The 22,948-nt window shown below is 36.4% G+C and overlaps 1 protein-coding gene and 1 long non-coding RNA gene across 8 annotated transcripts in view; one reads left to right on the top strand and one right to left on the bottom strand.

The window, feature by feature from the left end:
- Positions 1–762: 762 nt before the first annotated feature.
- The window catches only part of LOC309632602 (putative RNA-binding protein Luc7-like 2), a 56,244-nt gene continuing 34,058 nt past the window's right edge, over positions 763–22,948 (bottom strand). For all 7 annotated transcript variants that reach the window (XM_082400359.1, XM_082400361.1, XM_082400364.1 and 4 more), the window contains 7 exons: positions 21,796–21,906; positions 17,892–18,035; positions 13,235–13,411; positions 11,731–11,822; positions 9,435–9,464; positions 5,741–5,932; positions 763–2,047 (listed from right to left, as the gene is read on the bottom strand). In XM_082400359.1, coding sequence (XP_082256485.1) covers positions 1,870–2,047; positions 5,741–5,932; positions 9,435–9,464; positions 11,731–11,822; positions 13,235–13,411; positions 17,892–18,035; positions 21,796–21,906 — 924 coding nt within the window. In that variant the 3' untranslated portion in view covers positions 763–1,869. The remainder of the gene's footprint in view (positions 2,048–5,740; positions 5,933–9,434; positions 9,465–11,730; positions 11,823–13,234; positions 13,412–17,891; positions 18,036–21,795; positions 21,907–22,948) is intronic.
- Positions 835–5,886, top strand: LOC309632623. The gene is made up of 3 exons (XR_014247004.1): positions 835–945; positions 3,254–3,313; positions 5,775–5,886. It is a non-coding gene; the product is annotated as an uncharacterized lncRNA (long non-coding RNA).

Raw genomic sequence — 22,948 nt, 5'->3', positions numbered from 1 at the left:
AAATAAAAACAAAAATACTAGCAGTATCTAAGCCACAGAATTGTTCTAAAAGGATCTTTTAAAATGGGGTTATTCAGTTCAGGAACATGCAGGTGAGGTGATCCACCATGGTGCCCAGCCCCTGGATGATGATGATGTCCTTCACTGGCTACTGCTGACCTGTTTGTTGGTGGCCACTTAGATATGTGGTATTTAAGTCCACATATATCACTATGATGGGTCAGGTTCCAGACAGCCTTCCTTGCACCTACCAGCTTAACCTTTTGGACCTCACTCCACACCCTAAGGTACTAAGTCTAAAGTGCTTTTAAGGATTGAAGAGAACAGCCCAGACCACTAGGAACAAAGTAGATAACAAAACAATTTCTGAGCAACCAAAAATAAATGGGTACTGATGCAGCTGGGTCTCAGATAAAACTTTGTATGAACTGAATATGTGGAACCAAATATGGCAGGAAAACCTCATTTAATGAGGTACAACTTGGTAAACTGGGAACTTGAGGTTTGTCCCCTTTAGATGTAAATCTGATGTCACTTAAAATGATTAGTTTCAGTTTCTGAGGCTTACATTCCTGTCACATCAAATTTGTTAAACTTATGGAACTAAAGATAGAAATAGTCCTTGAAAGCATCTTAACTATACTCACTCACAGACCCTTATTTCATTTCATTATATTCTTGTTTTTCAAGAATCGCAAGTTTTAACTACTGTTTAAACACGAGTGGGTATATAGCTTTTCAATGTAGAAATCGTCAGTCTCATTACACTGGTTACACCATGTTTTTATTTCAATTTGCTCAATGTGAAGAAAAACAAAACAAACAAATAACTCAATTTGTTCTGCAGGTCTGGTCCTTCTCTACAGCGGTTGTTACAGACAGTCCTGAAGTAGCTGGAATATAGCCAGCAAGGGCCCAGGTGGAGCAACAATTCATCTTGAATCTGTAAGTATATGTTTATTTCCTTTGGTGCCTTGCACAGTAAGGCACTATTAGTAACAGAATAGAAATGGCCACAGCAAGTAGTTCTAGTGACAATTTACTAGACAAGTTACAGTTTAATGATGGTGGTGATTTTCATTTTATTTTTTACAATAAGGGTGTAATCTTTATACTTCACACACACAAAATAAAACAAGAAGTGCTTATGAAAGAGTCCCTGCCCCCACCCCCCATCTCAAAACATCCTGAACGTAGCTATTCAATAGAACAGAAAAATCAAGACATGTTTGATTTCAAAATTTCAATAAAAAAGCAAAGCATGTAATGCAACAGCTGTTCAACTTCCCACTCTAAAATAGGCACCGTTAGACAAACAAAACTCCCAGTATTTTAAATTTCTCCAGCACACATTCCAGTATAAATGTTCTGAACTGTAATCAGCTAGTAATTAATAATGGGACTAGAACCTTAGAACAGAAGTTATATTGCTTCCCTGCACCCCTTTCTCTTACAATTAGAGGGTAGAGGTATCGGGATACAGAGTCAAAGGAAGAAGGATTAAAAAGAAATTCCCAAAGTTGCTGTTTTTTGGACGAGAAAGGAAGACAGCATTTTACAAATGTTCAAAAAATCCCAAGGCAAGTAACACAGTTCATTCACTATCACTCCTACTAGAAAGGATAAAGACATCAGCATCTTATATAAAACTGTACTTTCAGAAGTGTATTACAAGTTCACCAGAAACTATGGATGTAGTTTTAGGCTTCATCAAAGAAAACAAGTTCAGATCAAGTTAGATGCTATACACCTAGCCTAGCTGGATAGGTGTCTGGAACTGCTCACTGTGTCACCCTGAACAGCTGTAAACTAAACAATAGTATGTAACTCCAGAGGAAGCTTAAGGATTGAGGATATGTACACAGCTAATTATATCTCCCCTGCTTCGCGCTCTTCAGAGCTCCTCCTGTCTTCTGATCTGCCATTAGCGCTCTCATAGGACCGCTTCTTATCTTTTCGATCTCTGTCACGAGGTGATCTGTCTCTTGAATTCCTGTCTCTGTCACGTGATGCTAAGTCTTGTTCTCTGAATCTCTCTTTTGAGGATCTGAAAAATATTAATTTGAGGAGCAAAATGTGTTGGGAAACCCAAAATCCAAATGAAAGAATCGGATAAATATTAAGGTACTGATTAGCTGAAGATATACAGAATGCATCCAAGAAAAGAGCACTACTGTATTTGAGAAGGGTACTAAAACAAGGAGATGGCTGAAGACAAATAGCTAAGGGTCAAAAAACCACAAGCCAAAATGATTTACAGGACATTCTCATTATCTTAGAGGCAACCCTAAAGCTTCTCCAGTTCATAGCAAACAAACAAACATATTTAATATAAAAATAATATATAGACAATACCTTAAAGATGTTATCCAATATTTTAAGAATATATATAATAGAATGTAGATTCCCAATCAGATGGAAATCAGTGGCTTAGGACAGGGATCAGGAACCCTTTTCTCTTTGCTGTCTGCCCAGAGGGATAAATATTTTAGGTGTTGCAGGTCATGTGAGTGTGGTATACTCTTCCTTTTCTTTTTGTCAATCCCTTAACAATATAAAAACCATCATCCATAGCTCCCTGGCTGTATAAAAACAGGCTGTGGAGCCACATTTGGCCTGCAGGCAACAGTTTGCCAACACTCAGGTAAGAGAACTACTCAATGATATGGCTTTAAGCAACCATTTATTATTTTAAAACTCTGCTTTATTCCTGCTGAGTTAGCTCATTCAACCGACAAAAAAAATTCAGAAGACAGGAAGGAAGATGATCACACTGTAATAAATCTTGATTAACCATAACTGTTTAATACCACCTTTCCATTCCCATACCCAAGTCAAGAAGAAAGGTAATAAGCTCATACCAGAGATTCAATCAAAAGGAAACCCAAAGGACATTAGGGGATCAGAATTAATATGGAATCTTCTATACCTTCAACATCTAGAATAAATCAGTAACATATTACATTTATTTGGTTCTTCACAGGTGACATGGTACTTTTTACATAACTCTCTCACTTAACCCACGTTCAGAATCTGAGGTCTGATTAAGTAACACTTTCAACTTCTAAGGCAGGGGAAAAAGTACTAACCTACTACCCAGTTTTAGAAATACAGTTAAAAAGGATTAAACCAAAAAGGCTGAAATATTAAATGTCAACTTCTGGCATTCTACTTAATTAAGGTTTTAATAAGCTTAATTTTTAAAAAAATGTGTTAAATCATACAGTGCACATTCCTATCCATGTCTTTGTAGGAATGGAATATGAAGAGAGACGATTGAGATGATGCCTAAGAATAAGGACATGCATTGCTGGTAAGTCCCAGAGAAATAATAACAAACTCTAAGTATCAACTAGTATTTTGCCAGAGATTACAGTGTCCTTATTACAGAAGCAGTTTTCACTCAGTATTTCACTCAACTACCAATAATCCTGATGAAGCAGGCACCCTTCTACTAAGTAGATAAGGAAAGACAGGAGGGGTAATTAGATAATTTGGCCAAGGCCACCTTCATCCAAGTAGTCTGACTCTGAAGTCTGCACTGTACGTGTCTGAACACAGCAGGCAGCAGAAAAATGCAAACGGTCCTCATTTACCAAGGGTAACTGTTACCCGGAAAGGCCACAAGCAGAAATCTACTTATATTGGAGACCAGTATCTCACAGTTGGAGCAGGAGAACGGCAAGTTATGAAAGACCTTTAACTGGGGCTTACCTTGAAATTTAAACTCAACTACTATGTAGCAATAACTTGATATTCTCTTTTATACAGTAAATGTAGACTGTAGTAGCAACTGTCTGCTAATTTTTGGCAAAAAACAAACTATTGCTTTGCTTTGAAAAAGTAATTTGAGTATCAAGATTAGAAATGCTCTTGAGAACAGAAATAATTTTACAAAAATAATCCTCTTTATTAACAACATGCTGAAAATACTAGATGAGGGGTGTCAGGTGGTATGGTGGAAAAATTTCCTATATATCTTCACTAACGGAGGAAACATTAGGGACTAGGTCCCAGAAGAGGAGACTTCATGCCCATCTCTCCATCCCCACCACCAAAAACGACATTTAAGAGTTCAGAGACATCAGAAAAAATGACAGGTAGCCAAGCTGCCAAGAGAAATTATCTAGACCTATCAACCAGCAAAATGATTCTTAAAATTTACAGTGCAGGTAAGATTCGTGAAGAATTTTTTTAAATGTATTTTTCTGGACACCGTACTGTGTGCCTCGTTTTAAGAATGAGATAAGTGGCCTAGAATCACACTATGCAGAGCTCTGCCCTCATAAATTCCCTGCTCATTCTCTGCATTTGCCTATAATACCCAGAATATCTTTTTCCTATCTGGTTTTACCAATTCGGATTATACCCACTCTAGGTTTTAGGCTATTCCCTGAAGCCATTTTTTTTATTACTCTGGTACTTACTTCCCTCATCTAAGCTCCTGTATTATTTACTCTGATATCCAGTTTAGCACTTTGTTAGTGCTCATTATTGTCAAAGAAAGATGTTATTAGTCCTGTGTCCTAACTCACTTGAATAAAGGTGCTCAACTACATTATACTTATTTTTTTTACTAGGCCTAATACAGTAGAAAGTATACAATTATTACTGATTTAAAGTCACCTGAAGAACTACTTGGTTTTCTAAGAGAGAGTGGAACTTAAATGTTCTCACCAAAAACAGTAAAAATATATGTGAGGTGATGGAGGTGTTAACTAACTAACTAGATGGAAGGAATCCTTTCACAATGTATATGTAGAGCAAATTACCACAATGCACACTTTACACGTCTTACAACTTACTTTGTCAATTATGCCTCAGTAAAGCTGGGGGTTGGGGAGGGAACCTACTTGGAACAAGGCAAGAATATAAGGAATAATTAAAAGAGCCTATTATATCCAATGCAGTTTGTGAGCAGTTTCGGGGAATGGCTAGCTGAGGGGGGGAGAAAAAAAAAATCTGCAGAAAGCTGTTAAAAATTTATCACGGACTTTATGTGGAGTAATCCATAGAAAACTTAAGATTAGTAGATACTAGGCACTCAAAAAATGTTTCTGTTCCATAGAAATGGCCTGGCTTAAGGGCCATAATGGGACCTGAGAAGTTTGGGGAGCTTGGTCTATACAGACCGTGAGTGCTTAAGGCTCCACCACATTCTAATCCTTTGTCCTGATTAGATATTCAAGTCCTTAAAACACACCTCACCCTGGGTCTGCTCTCCTTGCACGTTTTGAATTTTCATGCCAATGATGTCTAACTTCCTTAAAATTCTGAACCTGCCCTGCCAAACTAACTGTATATAACAATGCATATCTATAGTGCAGAATAAACAAGAATATACTGAATGTGTCTGCTCTGAAAAAGTACACCAGCTCAAAGAAGTTTAGAAAACAGTAAGTCAGACAACTCTTAATGAAAGGACTTCTCAGAGTCCCTAATTCACCAATACATACTGGAAAAGCTCTAACAGTATTGGTACCTAAAATCATTTGCCCATAAAGTACTTTTTCCCAAGACACACTAAGCAGAGAAAAGCAATAACCTCTGCACACATTGGTTCCAATTTCTTACTCTTGCTCGTAAGTATATTCTTTCTGAACTACCCATATAATCAGGAAAAAAATGTTATACACTCACACACAAATGTGTACAAATTAGCAGATGCCAAGTTCAAACCACTAGTATTCCAAGTCTAAACTGTAAAGGTAGTTCCATATCCTCCTATGGACCTCAGTACCTCCTCCTGGATCGCTCTCTGCTCCTGTCTCTAGAACTGTGCCCACTTCTCTGGTGGCTGCGACTGCGACTACGGCTGCTGGAGCGGGACCTGTGGCGATGGCGTTTCTCCCGGGATTTGGATCGAGTTCTCCTTTTCCGTTCCCGTGACATGGAGCGAGACCTATGTCTGCGATGCTCTCTGGACCTGGATCTACAAAAGATATTTAGATTTTAGCTTTGTTGGCACTACATTTCTCATTTACTAAAGCCTCCTCTTTAAAGAGAAACTATCCCTCAGTAGCCTTACTTAATGCCAATACTATTTCAAATCAGCTAAATCTACGCTAAAATGAATTGCTGGTATATTAATAACTACATACTAGAATTTTGAAATAAAAATTAAACATTAGTTCTCAGAGGTCAATCAGTGTTGTATAAATTTACATCAGGAATATTTTTTATGAAGGAAACAATCTGTAACACTACTACATGCCAGGGATTGTATTATCTAGATGCTTTATGGACTTAATTTCATTTAAACGTCTAAGATTTTTAGTACACTTTAGAAACAAAGTATGTACCTGATGAACATGGAGAGAAAGGAGACACATGAGAAAGAATATTGTTTAGGATAAAGTTACTAACTCGCTGAATTGGAAACGTTATATGACCATTGAAATAAGTTTAAATGCCTTGTCAGTGTAATCAAAACACAGTTAAGACAGCTCTCTATTCAAGTAGTACATAACTTATTTGGGAGAAAAAAATAATTAACATGCATAAATCATTTTAGAGAACTTAAACTGCAAAAAAAAAAAAAAGTATTTACAAGTATGTAGGTGTACAGAAAAGGAAAAACACTTCTGTAGCCTCCACTGGGTCACAAAACTAACTTGTGTATTGTGTCTGCGGCCAGGGTGGGGATGGCATATATAGAGGACGTAAAACATTTGAGGGAAAACAACAGGGAAGAAAGGTATGAATTTTGTTAATAGCAACTTTAAAAGTGATGGAAACATTCTAAACTGGATTGTGACAGCTGTACAACTTTAAATTTACTGAAAATCATTAACCAGCACACTTAAATGGGTAAACTTATGGTATGGTGTGTAAATTAAATCTCAGTAAAGCCCTTTTAAAAATTTTAAGTCACTTTAAAGAATGAGGAACTTAATCAAATTATGAGAAGAGTAAGTTCAAAAGCACATTATTCAGATGATGTAATTTACAAACTGAGTTTATTTTCAAATTATCTTGTTAACGTTTAAAACTATTCAGCTTATATCATCATTATATTCAAAGAAAGGACATACTGTGGACCTAGTATCAACCACAGCTGAATAGAGTACTTTCACAATTAAATATTTCTGAAAAGAAACAGAGGGAAAAGATAAAATTCATTCCATACAAGTTTTTATCAAATGATATTTTCTTTTATCACTCACTTTGAGCTATTAAAACAAATTATTTCTCCCAGCGTGTAATTTCATTTTACTAGATTACACAATAATTGTCTAGTAAAACCATTTACTGGGTGTCTACTGCACTGCTCTAGGTACTGGGGAGACTGAGCAGCAAATAAAGCAAAGTCCTTAACCTCAGGGAGCTTATACTCCGGAAAGAGGCCTACACAGCTATGCAGGCAGTAAATAAAGATAAGTCAGGAAATAAAGAAATGATATATTAAGAAGGGTAAAAATGCAGAACGAAACGAGGTGGTCATCTTTTGTATCGAATAGGCAGGAAAGGCTTTTCTTATAAAATCGCATTTAAGCAAAGATGAAATGAAGTAAGGAAATCAGCCAGCTCAGAGAAGACTGCTTCAGGTAGAGGGAACATGGGTGCAAAGGCCCTGAGGTGAGAGAAAGTTCAACATGTCAAAAGAATAGAAGAAACCCTTTTGGCTGCAATGAAATTAGCAAGGCAGAGTAGCATCAGGAGTCTAACAAGCAGGGTGACCGAGTACTTTGTCATTCAAACCGGGATGCGCTCAACATTAAATTACACAGAGGCAAAGGGGGCGCTATGAATGAACATGCTGAGACAAGACATAAACTGTAACTACCCTGGGGCACACTGATCACTCCACTTAAAGCCGTGGTGAGGGTTTCAACTTCTCCTGTGAATGAAATGGAATACCTTTAGAGGGTTTGAAGACAGGGCTGATATGACTTATTTCACTTTTTAAAGAACTCATTCTGGCCGATGTGTAAAAAACAGACTGAGGCGAAGGAAAGTGGACAACAGAAATAGAAATTAAGAAATTGCTTAAGAGGCTATTGTAAATAGTGAGGTAAGAAGTGGCTTGGACTAGAGTAGTAGAAATTAAATTTCTGGCCTGAATATCTAAAGATGTTCTATGTACAAAGAGTTTACATCTCTCTCCAACCAAGGGAGAAGCTGCATTAACCAACTGGTAAAAGAGGACAGTGTCATCATTTAATATCTCTACTTCTCAGCCTGGACTGAAAAACTCAACAACAATATAAATTAGCTGACACAACTGGTCCTGTTTAATGCCTTAGTGTTTTAGTGTTTTAAGCAGAAATACTGCTGAAAGATGCTAAAAAGTAGTAAGGGACATCTAATAGAAACATAAGGTTTTTGTTTCATAACAACAAATGCTCTAGTTCACAGGGAAAAAGTTCTTGGGAAGCAGTTACTCTTCAGAGTCAAGAATACTCAGAAGAAAAAAAAAAAAAAAAAAAGAATACTCAGAAGGTTTCAAAAAAGAAGATGTGATTTGAATAAGAGGAATGGTAGGATTTGAAAAAAATGAGAAAGGGCATTCTGCATAGGCATGGACTCATGAGAAAGGCTCAAGGGACTTCCCTGGGGACGCAGTGGTTAAGAATCCGCCTGCCAATGCAGGGGACACGGGTTCGAGCCCTGGCCTGGGAAGGTCCCACATGCCGCGGAGCAACTGGGCCCGTGAGCCACAGCTACTGAGCCTGCGCATCTGGAGCCCGTGGTCCGCAATGAGAGGCCGCGATAGTGAGAGGCCCGCCCACCGCGATGAAGAGTGGCCCCCAGTTGCCCCAGCTAAAGCCCTCACACAGAAACAAAGAGCCAACACAGCCAAAAATAAATAAATAATTAATTTTAAAAAACACAAAAAACCAAAAAAAAGCCCACAAATATTAGTGCCAAAGGTCAAAACAAAGTGTTATCTTGTCCTCTTCCTCTTTTAAGGCCGTAAAATGCCCCTTTAAAGCTTTTTGGGATCACTGTACAAGGGGAGAAGTAATAAACTCAAAGTCTAGATTGGGTGCAAACTAAACATTTTAGTTTCCCCCTTAATTAACTCACCATGGATTTCCTCATTCAAAATGTATCCAACTATTTATTTATATTTTGAACAGGTACAACCTCTCAGAATGTGTTTCTTAGATGTACCACCCAAATTGATTTTTTTAAAATAAATCCTGTCACATGTTTACTCTGAGCTTCTAAAGATTTTAATAAAATATTCTGAAATATTTTTAGCTTTCTCTTTAACTCCAGGGCACTTTGTGATTTTACTCTGATAAAACTAATAGTAGCTCATGAGTATCTTCTGACCAACTTCTCAAATGACACTGCTCAAATGTGAGCTACAAAAGAATTAAGAGCACTAATTATATTAATTCTCATTCATTTTAAAAAAGATATTTAATCTATAAAAACTACCTTTGGAAAACACAGCTTCACAACTTATGTTGTATAATACCTACCTTTTAGGATTCTTGCTATGTGATCGAGACCTAAAAAAAAAAATATCTATTTTTAGAAAAGTAACTATAAAAAAGGAAGAAAAGGTACAATGTACTGTTAAAATTACATCCTCATTTCTAATTTTTATATTAATTTTATAAATATAAGGCTTGTATGTATGTACACAAATTTTTCTAAAAGGCACCGCAAACTTTACAGACTTCCCCACTTTGGCATACCCCTTAACTAGGCTACCTGGCTCTAAAAAAAAGAATATGCTCCTAGAGGACTAAAACACAACACAACTCACTAAATCTCCAAAAACCACCTCCCAACCTGGAAAAACTTCTTTGTTATTTGTATCTCTGTCACTTCTTCTTTCCCTCTGGGAACAGAATAAAATTTCTAATCTGTGAGACAATACTTTGTAATTATCACCTCATACTATAATCCCTAGAACACTCAATTCAATCTTACAATGTTTCTTAATATGACACACAATACTCTTACATAAAGTACTCTTCATATTTCCTAGCACACAATTAAAGCTCAACAGATAGTAATAGCTAATATTACGGTTACCAGGAAGTCACAGGGGGTTTTTGGTGGAGCATATATATACCATGGTTGCAGCATGACTTCGGGTTCAGCCTGACGTAAATCTTAACTGTTTCCATCACTCACTATCTGTGTGGCCTGGGCAGATTATGTATCTTCCCTCAGCTTAGTCCGTCATTTGCAAAAGAGGGATAGTAATAAGAATTTCACAGGGGGCTTTCAAGTATTAGATGAATATAGGTAAATTCTTAGTGCAGTGGCTGACACATAATAAGCATCAAGTGACAGTAATTTTTATCATTATCCTTTTCAATACCATAGTTGGAATCCCATTTTGTGTGTCATTTTGTACTTACTAGTAATTTCCTCATCTTCCATACTTAGGTCCTCAAGTTCACAGATAGTTTAAAAAAAAATTTTTTTTAAACATTTCTGAAACAATGTTAACATTTTATAACAAATGTTAAAGGCAATTTGCCATTTGTCATTAAAGGAGAAAGATGTGATGTACTTTCTCATTATCTTTACATATGTGAAAATGTAGTCCTGCAAAGAATTTTTTTTCTCATTTGACTATCACCTCAGTTGAATAGTTTATACTAGTGGCACTATATTCTGTTGAATAGTTTATACTAGTGGCACTATATTCTGTTGAATTTTAACTTAAACTGAGATTTCAAATACCATTCATATTGTCTTAAATATTACAATACTGGGCAATATTCCCACAGAAACTTAGTATACACAAAAGAGAACAGAGATAAAGCTCTGAGGTAAAATTTACCAGTAAACGAAGAACATATGTATCAACGGAAGAATGACAGCAGTTCCTCTAAACAGGAACATGTCCATATGTAGCTTTGTTTTGTTTTGTCATTACAGTGCAAAAAGATTACCTGTTACAAGCCATGTAACACAAATGAAGTCAGTTTAAATGTCTTGAAATAGACTGAGTGTAACATGATCAAAGCTTGGAAGAAGCTGACATAACCTAGTCCTGTATTATCAAAAATTTTAATTAATTTAGGGACATCTGCTGAAGAGAAGGTATTTAAATTTCAGAGATACGTAATACAATTAAGGGAACACTATTAAGTTAGAAATACAGGTAAATGTTTTGTGGCATACCCCTCCATCTGAAAATTGCTGAATTTATAAACATGATGCCACACAACTTGCTGCCAATGGGTAAAGGTGACCCAGAACATGTAAACATTCTAAATATGAAGAATATGATTTTATCAACTAATATGTCAATATAAAAAGAATTGTGCACATTTAGCTATTAATAAATGAATAAAAATTTTAATAGTTTATAGCTCCTAAATTGAAGAAATACAGACTCAAAGTACAACGTAAAATAATCAATGAAGGAAGCGGAAAAAAAATACCCAAACCTTCTATCAACAAGTATGTATCATAAAACAGTTCCATGCCAGCCTGGTACAAAGCTAGCCCATTATGAAAATCAGAGGGCTAGAAAAGGGCCTTGTTATAAATCTTACTAAACATACAGATGTGTGAAGCAATCTTTATTCCCTCTTCCATACATTTTGAAGGAAATCTCCTTAACTTAAACAGCCATAAATTAACATACTTGAATAAACATTGTTTCACATGGTAATATTTTTAAGAGTAAACAGAAATTTCTCATGTCCAGATTTATTAACATCTAAAACCTTGTATAATCACATCTCTTTTTAGAACCAGGGATGTTCAGCTTCAGATACTTGGACTACTCAATTAATTACTCCATACCTCCTCAGCTTCTCCCTTTCTTCTCTCTCCCTTTCTTCTCTTCTTTTCAGGCGTTCCTGGTTTCTTTTCTCCTGCTTCTCAGCTACAACTCTCTTAAAAAACAATGACAGTTCAAATAATACTAAATGAGAAGCATTATTTACTGGGCCCATTCTTAGTGAGCATTATCCTAAACTTTACCATAGCTAACATTAAAAAGTTTTTAATAAGAATTCATTTTGAAGTTTTGCCAGGTATAATCATTAAGCTTACAAGTCTGGTTTCCAAACTCTTTCCCCCCCTTCCATATAAAATTTCATGTTTCTCCCTGACTTCTTAATATTTCAAAGTCACTTTCACGAGATTTTTCTCCTCTTAACGTCTTCTAAATTCTAAACTCTTTAAAGATTTCCAATATAGAAATGTCTTCTGTCGACTTCTAGTTACAATCCTGAGGCTGCTGCTTTTAAAAAGTACCAGTGAAATGCTAAACCAGTTCTGTTGCTACGTCTATATTTGCAAAGGTTCCCAATTAGGTACCATTTTTGAGTTTTAACTTCAAGCCAGACAATCATTTGCTATAGTGAAACTCTTTTTGTAATTTCAAAAAATTTACCCACGGTCATCCTAGCTACTCCAAATACTGAGATGAGCTCACAGTTAACTACAAATATGGAGACGTGTCTAGGTGATTCTGATTCCACATTATTTTAATTGTCAAACTGTGGATCCTGGGTTAATTTCAGTGATAACTGCACAAAAAGTCACCTCCCAGTGTTTCCCATCTTTGAGACAGTCCTCAATTCATGACAAAATGCTACAGGTGCCACCATTTTTTAAAAAACTAGCCACATCAGATTGCTGAAAAGTAAATTGATCCTTTCCATTGACTCTGCTTATGTTCACCTCTTTAGAAATACCCTTTTTTTGTGTTTGCTTATCTTCTCAGAACTCAGCAGACGAGTAAGAGCTGTGTTGCCTTTCTCACAACAGCCTATATATTTAAGCAACAGTGATTGTTCTTTTTAAAAAAATAGGTTTCTAAGTCCTTTCTGAAATGGGGGCAAAAGCATAAAACTAGAGGTCCTACAGTTTGCTATTTAGTGAACTGCAAAATATTTAAAATAAATATTGGATCATTTTTTCAATCTTCCTTTAAAGTAAATATTATCATATTAAATTACTCTTCGTTTTATTAAAAAAATAAAGTATCACTGGAAATTTTAGGCATTATTTTAGAACCCAGTTTGCAAGGTTCCTCCCTAATTCAACATCGTATCCAAGACAAAATAGTACCTCCTCCCAGAATAAGAGGATTTTTAAAGTCTGTTTCTCAGATATCATCCATTAAACAAGCTGGTATTTCCATTTACAATCCTACACTATTCAGTATGAATTGTTAACAGAATCACAGTTAAGAATAGTCCTGAATCACAAGAATATTACACAAAAAGACAACTTACACAGATCAAAAGAATGAGTGGCTATATTGGATAAAGTGAGGGGTATTAATTTACCAATGTACCTTTAATTCTTCAAGCTTCTCTCTTATTTCAATAAATCCCAGGTGCAGTTTACCCCCAAAATGATCAGCCAGTCGTCTGTCATTATCATGAAGACCTAAATAGGCAGAGCAAACTTCACAGACTCGAAGTTTCTGCTGCTGGAAACTGGAAGCTGGCATAGAATTCCGATAAACTTCCTAAACAAAAGCGACAGAAATAATGTTCATATAAACCACATTAAAATCATACAATTACACAAAATACACTATGTTTATACCAAAAATGTTTCTAATGAACACACAAAAGCATGACTATTTTGTCACGAATATTATAGACTCCCCATTACCCCGATCCTCTGTCCTCGGGACTTCTCCACTGGAAATGAAAGATCAGAGCCTCTTTTGTCAAGAAATACCATAACAATAACATGATACAACTTTCTTAAAAGGTTTTCTCAATGTTCTGTTTTCTATAATTTTCGTTAAAAATGAGATGTAGCGGGCTTCCCTGGTGGCGCAGTGGTTGAGAATCTGCCTGCCAATGCAGGGGACACGGGTTCGAGCCCTGGTCTGGGAGGATCCCACATGCCGCGGAGCAACTAGGCCCGTGAGCCCCAATTACTGAGCCTGCGCGTCTGGAGCCTGTGCTCCGCAACGAGAGGCCGCGATAGTGAGAGGCCCGCGCACCGCGATGAAGAGTGGCCCCCGCTTGCCGCAACTGGAGAAAGCCCTCGCACAGAAACGAAGACCCAACACAGCCATAAATAAATAAATAAACAGAGCAGCCCTAAACTTTGGGGTGCCTGTGTCTTAAAATAAAAAAAAAAAAAAAAAAAATGAGATGTAGCAACCCGAAAAGTATACATCAGTGAAGGATCAAGGAAGAAGCAGTCGCCCATGCTTGGGGAAAAGGAATGCATGTCTTCCATACTATTACAGCTTCCTTCCACTGCCTTCTTGCCCACATATCATTTTCCCCCCTATGTAAATGCAGACAGGGCGTACAAATGATAAGACTTCCCATCAAACAGAGTAGCTCTAAAGACAAAGATGAAAGGTGTCTTACGGAGATTAAGATGTCTTGTACTCAAATCATTTTATTTATATTAAGTTCATTAATGAAGTAATAAATATTAGTGGATTTGCGTATCCACTCTACTCTTTTTCCTTATTAACAGAATTCTGATTTTTGTTTGAGGCAGCAGCATGGCCAGCTAAAAACATTACATTTCCAAGCTTCCATGTAGCTTTTGCTAAGGAGATGTAAGTGGACACTGCTGGACAGAATCTACAGGAAAATTCTTTAAAAAGGAGTCAACAGATTCAGACGAAAATCATCAACAGCTGCTATAACCTGTGGATCAAGAAGCAATGGAAAACAGAATACTTACAATGTCAATACCAAGACACTTATTAATTACAAAAGGGAAACACAGTAACTTCACAGTGGAAAAATAGGTAACATCACCAGAAATGAACAAAACCACTAACACATGCCTTTTGATAAGGCTGTAACATTATTTCAGTGGTATTCCTCTCAAAAATCTAATGAGAAAGAAATATTGGACAAATCCAAAGTGAAGGACATTTTACAGAATAACTAGCCTATACTTTTCAAAACTGTCAAGATCATGTAAGACAAAGACTGAGGTACCAGATTATATTACACTAGAGAAACGTAACAACTAAATGCAATACGTGATCCTGGACTGGATCTTAAACAAAAAAATTTTTCTTTTCTGAAAACGAACATTATTGGGACAACTGGTAAAAACTGAACAAACTCTTCAGATTAATTAATAGTACTGTATCAATGTTACGTCTTAATTCAGATAATTGTACTGTGGTTATATAATAAAATATCCTTGTTTTTAAGAAATACACATTGAAGTATCTAGGGATAAAGAGGCAGCATATTTATAACTTATTGTCAAACAGTTAAAATACACACACAAACACACACACACACACTCATGTAGGAAGAAAATGATAAAGCAAATGTAAAATGTTGAAGAGTCTGGGTGAAGGATGTAGGGGAATTCTTCACACGATGTTTTAACTTTTCTTAAAATATTTCAAAATAAAAAAATTTTAAAAAGGAAAACTGAAAGCACAACACACAAGACGAGTCAACTCAACTTTTGTGCCTTGTTATTCCTCCTCTTTCTACTTACGCATAGAGGAAAGGCTTTAGGCTTAGTGGCCATAGTGCTACCACAAACTGATAAGCATAAAGATGAATCCACATAGTAAGGATGGCTGAACTTAAAGCTAGAAGTAGCCTGTATGCTAGATGGCATCATGGAGCTACTGTACCAGCCCCAGGCTTCCTAACCTCAAGTATTTATTAAATGAGAAAAACAAAACCCTTCTTTAGTTCAGTCTTTGTAAGTTAAGTTTCCTATTACGTGCAGTTGAACACAATCTATAAAAGGCAAGAAAACATTTTAATGCACTGTTCTAAGTAAAAATCAACTGATAGTACATAACAGGCTAACAATATTGAGCTACTGGGCAATACTAGTAAATCACCAAGTGTACGTATATGAAGTTTTATGAAAACTGCAATATATGGAAGGAAAGTAATAATGATTGCTGGCTTCATTACCCAAGAGCCTTCTGGGGAAATAAGCTAGCTATAAAATACTTTGTGTATTTTAAAATTCATAGTATTTATTTTCTGGATTGATATTAACTACATTTAAAGAAATCCTAATATTAAGACATTAAAACTATCTAGAATGGCTACTTGGTATATCTTTTCCCAGCCTAGAACCTTTAATCTGTGTCTCTGTATTTAGAGTGTGTTTCTTGTAGCTAGTATATATAGCTCAGTCTTGTGGGGTTTTTTTGTTGCTGTTTTGTTTTGTTTTAAAGCTAGTCTCACAATCTCTGCTTTTTAATTGGATTGTTGAGACCATTTACCATTTAATGTAATTATTGGTACACTGGGTTTAAGTCTACCATCCCACTATTTATTTTCTACATGTCCAATCTGTTGTTTGTTCCTTTTCTCCTGCCTTTCTTTTGGATTAAGTTATTTTTTTAGGATTCCGTTTTATTGCTACTATTAGTTATAACTCTTTTTTCCCCTCCAGTGGTTTCTCTAGGGTTTATAGTACACAACTTCAACTTATGAAGAAAGCTGGAGAGTCTTTTATTAACGTAAGATAAAGGAGATTTCAAAACAAGGGACATTAACAGGGACAGAGAAGGACATGTCAAAATAATAAAGGGTTAAAATAATCAAAAGATACAACACTCCTAAATGTCTATTAGCCTAATAACAGAGCTTCAAAATAGAACAAAAACTGACAAAATGAAAAGCATAAATAAACAAATCCACAACTATAGAGACTTCAACACTCCTCTCATAGGCAGAAAACTCAATAGGATATAGAAGACTTGAAAAAATCTATTAACTATCTTGACTCAATTGACATTTATAGAACACTCCATTTAACAAGGCAGAATATCATTCTTTTCAAGTACAGACCATATGCAGGGCCACAAAACAAGTATTGACATATTTAAGAAAACTGAAATCACACATATGTTCTCTGACCACAACAGAATTGAATTAAAATCATTAACAGAAAAAAATCTGAAAAAAAAAACAAACAAAAGACAAACCCAAATATGTAAAAACTAAACACATGCCTTCAAACCCCACAAGTCAAAAAAGAAATCACAAAGCAGTATTAGCAAATACTTAGAAATGAATGAAAATAAAAACACAACATATGAAAATCTGTTTCATACCTTCTAAGCTACCATCGTGCTTAGAAGAAAACTTACAGCATTAAATGGTCTAAAATCAATGATCTAAGGGGTGTGGGGAGGGAGGATTGGGAGCTTGGGATTAGCAGGTGCAAACTAGTATATATAGGATGCATAAACAACAAGGTCCTACTGTATAGCACAGGAAACTATATTCAATATCCTGTGATAAAACAGAATGGAAAAGAATATATATGTATAACTGAGTCACTCTGCTACAGAGCAGAAATTAACACAACATTGTAAATAAACTATACTTCAATAAAACTAAAAAATAAAAAATAAACCAATTATCTAAGCTTCTGCCTTAAAAGGCTAGATAATAAGAACAAATTAAACCCAGGTGTGATACAGTTAGGAACAACGGAGACTATGGTAAAGGGGAGAGTACACTTTCATCCAAAGGCATTCGATTTTCTAAAAAATATCGGGGGGGCCAAACAAAATAGAACTTTGTCTGCAGGATATCAGATTTTGATCTGTGCTGTGGAGGAAGAATGAGAGGAAGCTCCCAATGTGTTAGCAGACTGTACTAAGTAAGAAGGGAGAATACTACAGTTTCATGGGCCGTGGAGTAGGGGGTAGGGTATCATAGTGACCATGTATATGAAGACAGCATGTGTGTGGATTGTGTGTGAGACTGTTGTGTATGACTAGCTAGTTTAGTTAATTTCATTTACTAGTTACAAATTTCAACAGATCAATGACTCTAAATTCCAAAACAACCACTAATTTTGATATACAACCTATTAGTATGACACAGACTAGTTAAATATTTTTAAACTGGTTTAAATTTCCTTTAATAGTAATAATTTTTCAATAATTTCTAGTCAAATATATGTTCTTTAGGAAGTACAGATACTAAGGCTCTATAAACTACCATAAAGAATTTAGTTACCTCTGCTTCTCTTTTCTTTGCCCGTGCTTTCTCTACTTCATCCATTACTTTCTGGGATTCCTCCACATTTCCTTCAGCTCCTAGCTGTTCCACCTTAGCCAACAATTTACCGATTTCTTCATTTAACTCATGAACACGTTCTGCCTGGAGAGAATCAGAAAAGATCATGAATAAAAAGCAGAATGTACCAAAGTTCAAAATATTGCATAAATGCTCAGAAAAGACCTAAGTTATCTAAGGCAATATGAGTATAACTAATGCTTTCTGAGCATATCATAAATGAACTAGTGGGACATCAAGATGTTTTGAGCCTGCCTGCCTTTACTTCAGTGAATTCAGGGATACAATTGATCTCAATGTAACTATTACTTCTCAACCTCCGCTTTGGCAGTGCATTCCAAGTATAAGATACATTTTCGTCCACAATTTGGCTCTCTGTACCTTTCCAAACTATCTCTTTCTGTTTTCCAACTTCACAACAAATCTACACTTATATTTAGTTTCCCAAACTTACCCTGTTGTTTTCTTCCTCTGTGACTTGGCATGTACTGCTTCCCTCTTCCTGCGATGTCGTCCATTACCTCCCTTACCTGCCTAATGTATGTCTATCTATTCAGTAAGATTCAACTCAAGAGTCTATTATGTGAAGCACTGACGAACAATCAATCACCACACCTTGCCCTCACTTAAGACACTTAAGCAGAGAGGGCCATACCCTCCTTTGTGCCATCTTTGTATCTTCTATGACCATTACTTTTATATATATCACACCACTTTAAAGATATCTGTATACCATTTTTGTATTTCCAATGCCCAGGAAATAGCATACACTCAAACATGAGTAAAAGAAACGAACTGGAGGATATTCTTTAAAGCAAAGATATGGCTTTAGAGTCCAATTGCCAAACCAATTACCAGCCATGCAATTTTGGCCATATTACGCAACCTGAATCTACTTCCTCATCTGAGAAGTACGGATAATCTCACAAAGTTGTGAGAAACGAGAAAATGTGCCTGTACATGCATGCAGCACATTACTGATATTCAGTATACAAGCATGGCACCCTTCTCTCTTAGTCCATGTCTTTCCATTAGGATTAATTCTTGCCTTGGGTTTTGATATGCCTCCTCCTCACCACCACCATCATCGTGGGAATCTAGTTCATTCTTATTGTTTTAACGGCACATGACAACATAAACACAGTCTTTACTTTGGCTACAAAATAAGTAATCAGCCTGTGTGGCCAATAATATTAGTAAAGAAGTTTTTGTTTTCGCTTTTGGCTGCACTGGGTCTTAGTTGTGGCGTGCGGGCTCAGTCACTGCAGCACGTGGGCTTAGTTGCCCCGTGGCATGTGGGATCTTAGTTCCCTCACCAGGGATCAAACCCGTGTCCCCTGCATTGGAAGAAGGATTCTTAACCACTGGACCACCAGGCAGGTCCCGCAAAGAACGTTTTGATTTGAAATGGACATCCAGTCCCAACAAAGTAGTGTGCCAGTAATCTTTACTTCTGAAATTTACCTCAATCCAATATATTTGTCCCTCAAAGAAATCCCCAACTCTGTTATCATTATCCTACCACTTTTAACAAAATGATATTTTCTTTAAACACCTGCCACAGAATGATCGCATTAATGACCAAAACTCTTCACCCTTCCTGCATCTGTGCCCTTTGCTACGTAACTGAGTACCATCATACGCTGACTCTGAACCTGGCCATGTAACTGGCTTTGGTTAACAGGACGGTAGCAAATATGACATAAGGGAAGGCTTAAAAAGTGCTTGTATGACTGGGCTTGATACTTCTGCACCTCTGCTACCACCATGAGAACATGGCCAGGCTAGCCTTCTAGGCCATAGTTCAGCAGCCTCCAGCCGACTGGAAGACATGTGACTGAGCCCAGCTGAAACAGGAATGACTGCCCAGTCAAGTTCAGCCTAAGTCACTGATTATAGACTCACGGGCTACATAAATATTTAATGTTTTAAGTTTTGAGGTACTCTGTTAAACAGCATTTTTGTGGTGATAGATAACCAATACAATACTGTATAAATCAATACAGCTGGGGTCTAGCCAACACCTGTGGATCTCTTTCAACCATGAGAAATGAGATTCCTTGTACTTTAGGATGCCCATCTTTACAGTCCCCATCTTAAGGGAACTTTCCAGAAAAAGTTGGTTAAAAGTAACCCTCTCCTCAAACAAGGAAGCCATCTCCCTTTGTACACACATATATGAGCACTATATTTAATCATGTCACCTAAACTCTATTGAGTAACTTTGTCTCCATTCTGCGTTTTCATAAAATGTGCCAGACTATACTGAATGGTACAAAATACTATAAAGTAGTAAGTCAAACCAACAAAAGTCAATATGTGGACTTTGAATTCTGATTCAACAAACCAACTCTACACAGGAAAAATGAACACATTCTGGATATTGGATAATATTAAAAAATTGTTACCTTTATGGATGTAATTTTATGGTTATGTTTAAGAGGTGAAATGATATGACGTCTAGAATTTGCTTTTAAAATAATGAAACAATAGCACAAGACTGATGGCTTTGAATCCACTGGGGTTCACTGTACTTTTCTATTTACTTTTTGCATATAAGTATTCAACAAAACATTTTTAAAAGGTAGTGAGTAAAGTAGAACATCTGAAGAATACTCAACACTCAACATTAAAAAAATGAGCAATCCATTTGGAAAATGGGCATAAGACATACACAAACATTTCACTGAAGAGGTTATACAAAAGAGGTTATACAGTTGGCAAATAAGCAGGTGAAAAAAATGTTCATCATGAGTCATTAGGGAAATGCAAACTGAAACTGCAGTGAGATATCACCACACACCTTTCAGAATGATTAAAATGAAACACAGTGGCACTTCCCTGGCGGTCCAGTGGTTAAGACTCCACACTCCCAATGCAGGGGGCACGGGTTTGATCCCTGGTCGGGGAACTAAAATCCCACATGCCACACCGCACGGCCAAAAAAAAAAAAAAAGAAAGAAAGAAACATAGTGACACCATCAAACGCTGGCATGGATGTGGAGAAACTGGATCACTAACACACTGCTGGCAGGAATGTAAAATGGTACAGCCACTCTAGAAAAAAGTTTGGCACTTGCTTTCAAAACTAAAAATATATTTACTAAATGATCCAATAACTGTATCCTTGGGCCTTTATCCCAGAGAAATGAAAACGTATGTGCACACAAAAATCTGTAAGTAAAGATTTATTGCAGCTTTATTGGTATTAGCCAATAACCAAAATGTCCTTCCCAAATGTCCTTCAATATGTGAATGGTTAACCTGTGGTATATACATACTCTGGAATACTCAAAAATAAAAAGGAATGAACTACTGATGAACAACTTGTATGAAAAGTAAGGAAGTTGTGTTGAGTGAAAAAAGCCAATCTCAAAAGGATACATACTGCATGATTCCACTTACATAATATTCAATGATATTACATAATTATAGAGAAGGAAAATAGATTAGTGGTGGCCAGGGGCTAGTGGGGAATGGGTGTGGCTATAAAGGGGTAACACAAGGGAGTATGTGGTGATGCTACACAGTTAAGTAACTTAATTATGGTGGTAGTTACCCAAGTAACACGTGATGAAACTGCATAGAGCCATACACACATAAGCCTAACTGGTGAAATCTGAATTAAATGTAAGGATTGGCCCAATACCAATTTATTGGCTTATGATACTGTACTGTAGCTGTGCAAGATGTTAACCTAGGGGAGGCTAAAGGAAGAGTACGTAAAATTCCCTATATACGTCTTTGCAATCTCCTATGAATGTAATTATTTCAAAATAAAGTTAAAACAAAAGTAGTGAGGTAAAACTATACTTTGTATTAATGAAATGACTGAAAATCTTACCTTTGCTGCAACTTCAGCACTAATCTCTTCCTGAGTTTCTGCTAATCTTTTCTTAGCCACTTCTGTTCTTCGATCACAATCTGCAATGAATGACTGCAGATGGTCCATAGCCTACAAAGTTTAATTAAAAGACAATCACTGCAAGAAAAATCAACCTTATTCATAGATATCTTTACTCACAAATTACACTTTTTTTAAGACGCTACCATGGGAATAAAAAAATAACAAAACTGGGTTCAGTTACAAATTGAAAACACTACTCATCATCTATCAAATTGACAAAGAATAGACATAAATAATTCCCAGGAAAGGTAAGGCTATAAGGAAACTGCCACTCTCATACTCTGCTGAAGGAAGCACAAACTAGCACAGCCTTTATAAAAAGGCACCATGGTAATCGTTATCAAAAGCTTTAAAAATGACCCCTGACTTAGTAATTTTACTTCTAGAAATCTATTTTAAGAAAGTAATCAGGGCTTCCCTGGTGGCGCAGTGGTTGAGAATCTGCCTGCCAATGCAGGGGACACGGGTTCGAGCCCTGGTCTAGGAAGATCCCATGAGCCACAACTGCTGAGCCTGTGCGTCTGGAGCCTGTGCCCCGCAACCGGAGAGGCCGCGACAAGTGAGAGGCCCGCACACCGTGATGAAGAGTGGCCCCCGCTCACCGCAACTAGAGAAAAAGCGCTCGCACAGAAACGAAGACCCAACACAGCCAAAAATAAATAAATAAAAAGTCCCTTGCAGAGAATTCTTAAAAGAAAAAAAGTCTGCTGGGAGCTTCTGGGAAAGGCTAAAAAAAAAAAAAAGAAAGTAATCAGAGGTATACGGAGGAATTAATATTCAAAGATGTTCTTCACAGTGTTATTTTTAATGGTGAAAAGTTGTAAATACCCTAAATATTATCCAGGTAACACTTGGAAAATTTAATCCTCAGCCATTTAAAAAAGGTGTTAGTAGAACACATTAAGGATATAAGAAAATGGTCATGACTTATTTGTAAATAAAAAGTTACAAAACGTTAAATGCAGCAAGATCCCATTTTTGTAAAATAAAGTAGCATAGAAAAAATGGAAGAGCATACATTAAATGTTAACAGTAATTATTTCTGAATATATGGATAATTTTTAATAATCTGTTTTCATGTGCTTTTCAA

The sequence above is a fragment of the Balaenoptera borealis genome, assembly GCF_965194805.1.
Source record: "Balaenoptera borealis genome assembly, chromosome: 7".
Lineage (NCBI taxonomy): Eukaryota > Metazoa > Chordata > Mammalia > Artiodactyla > Balaenopteridae > Balaenoptera > Balaenoptera borealis.
This window is presented reverse-complemented; position numbering and strand designations above follow the sequence as displayed.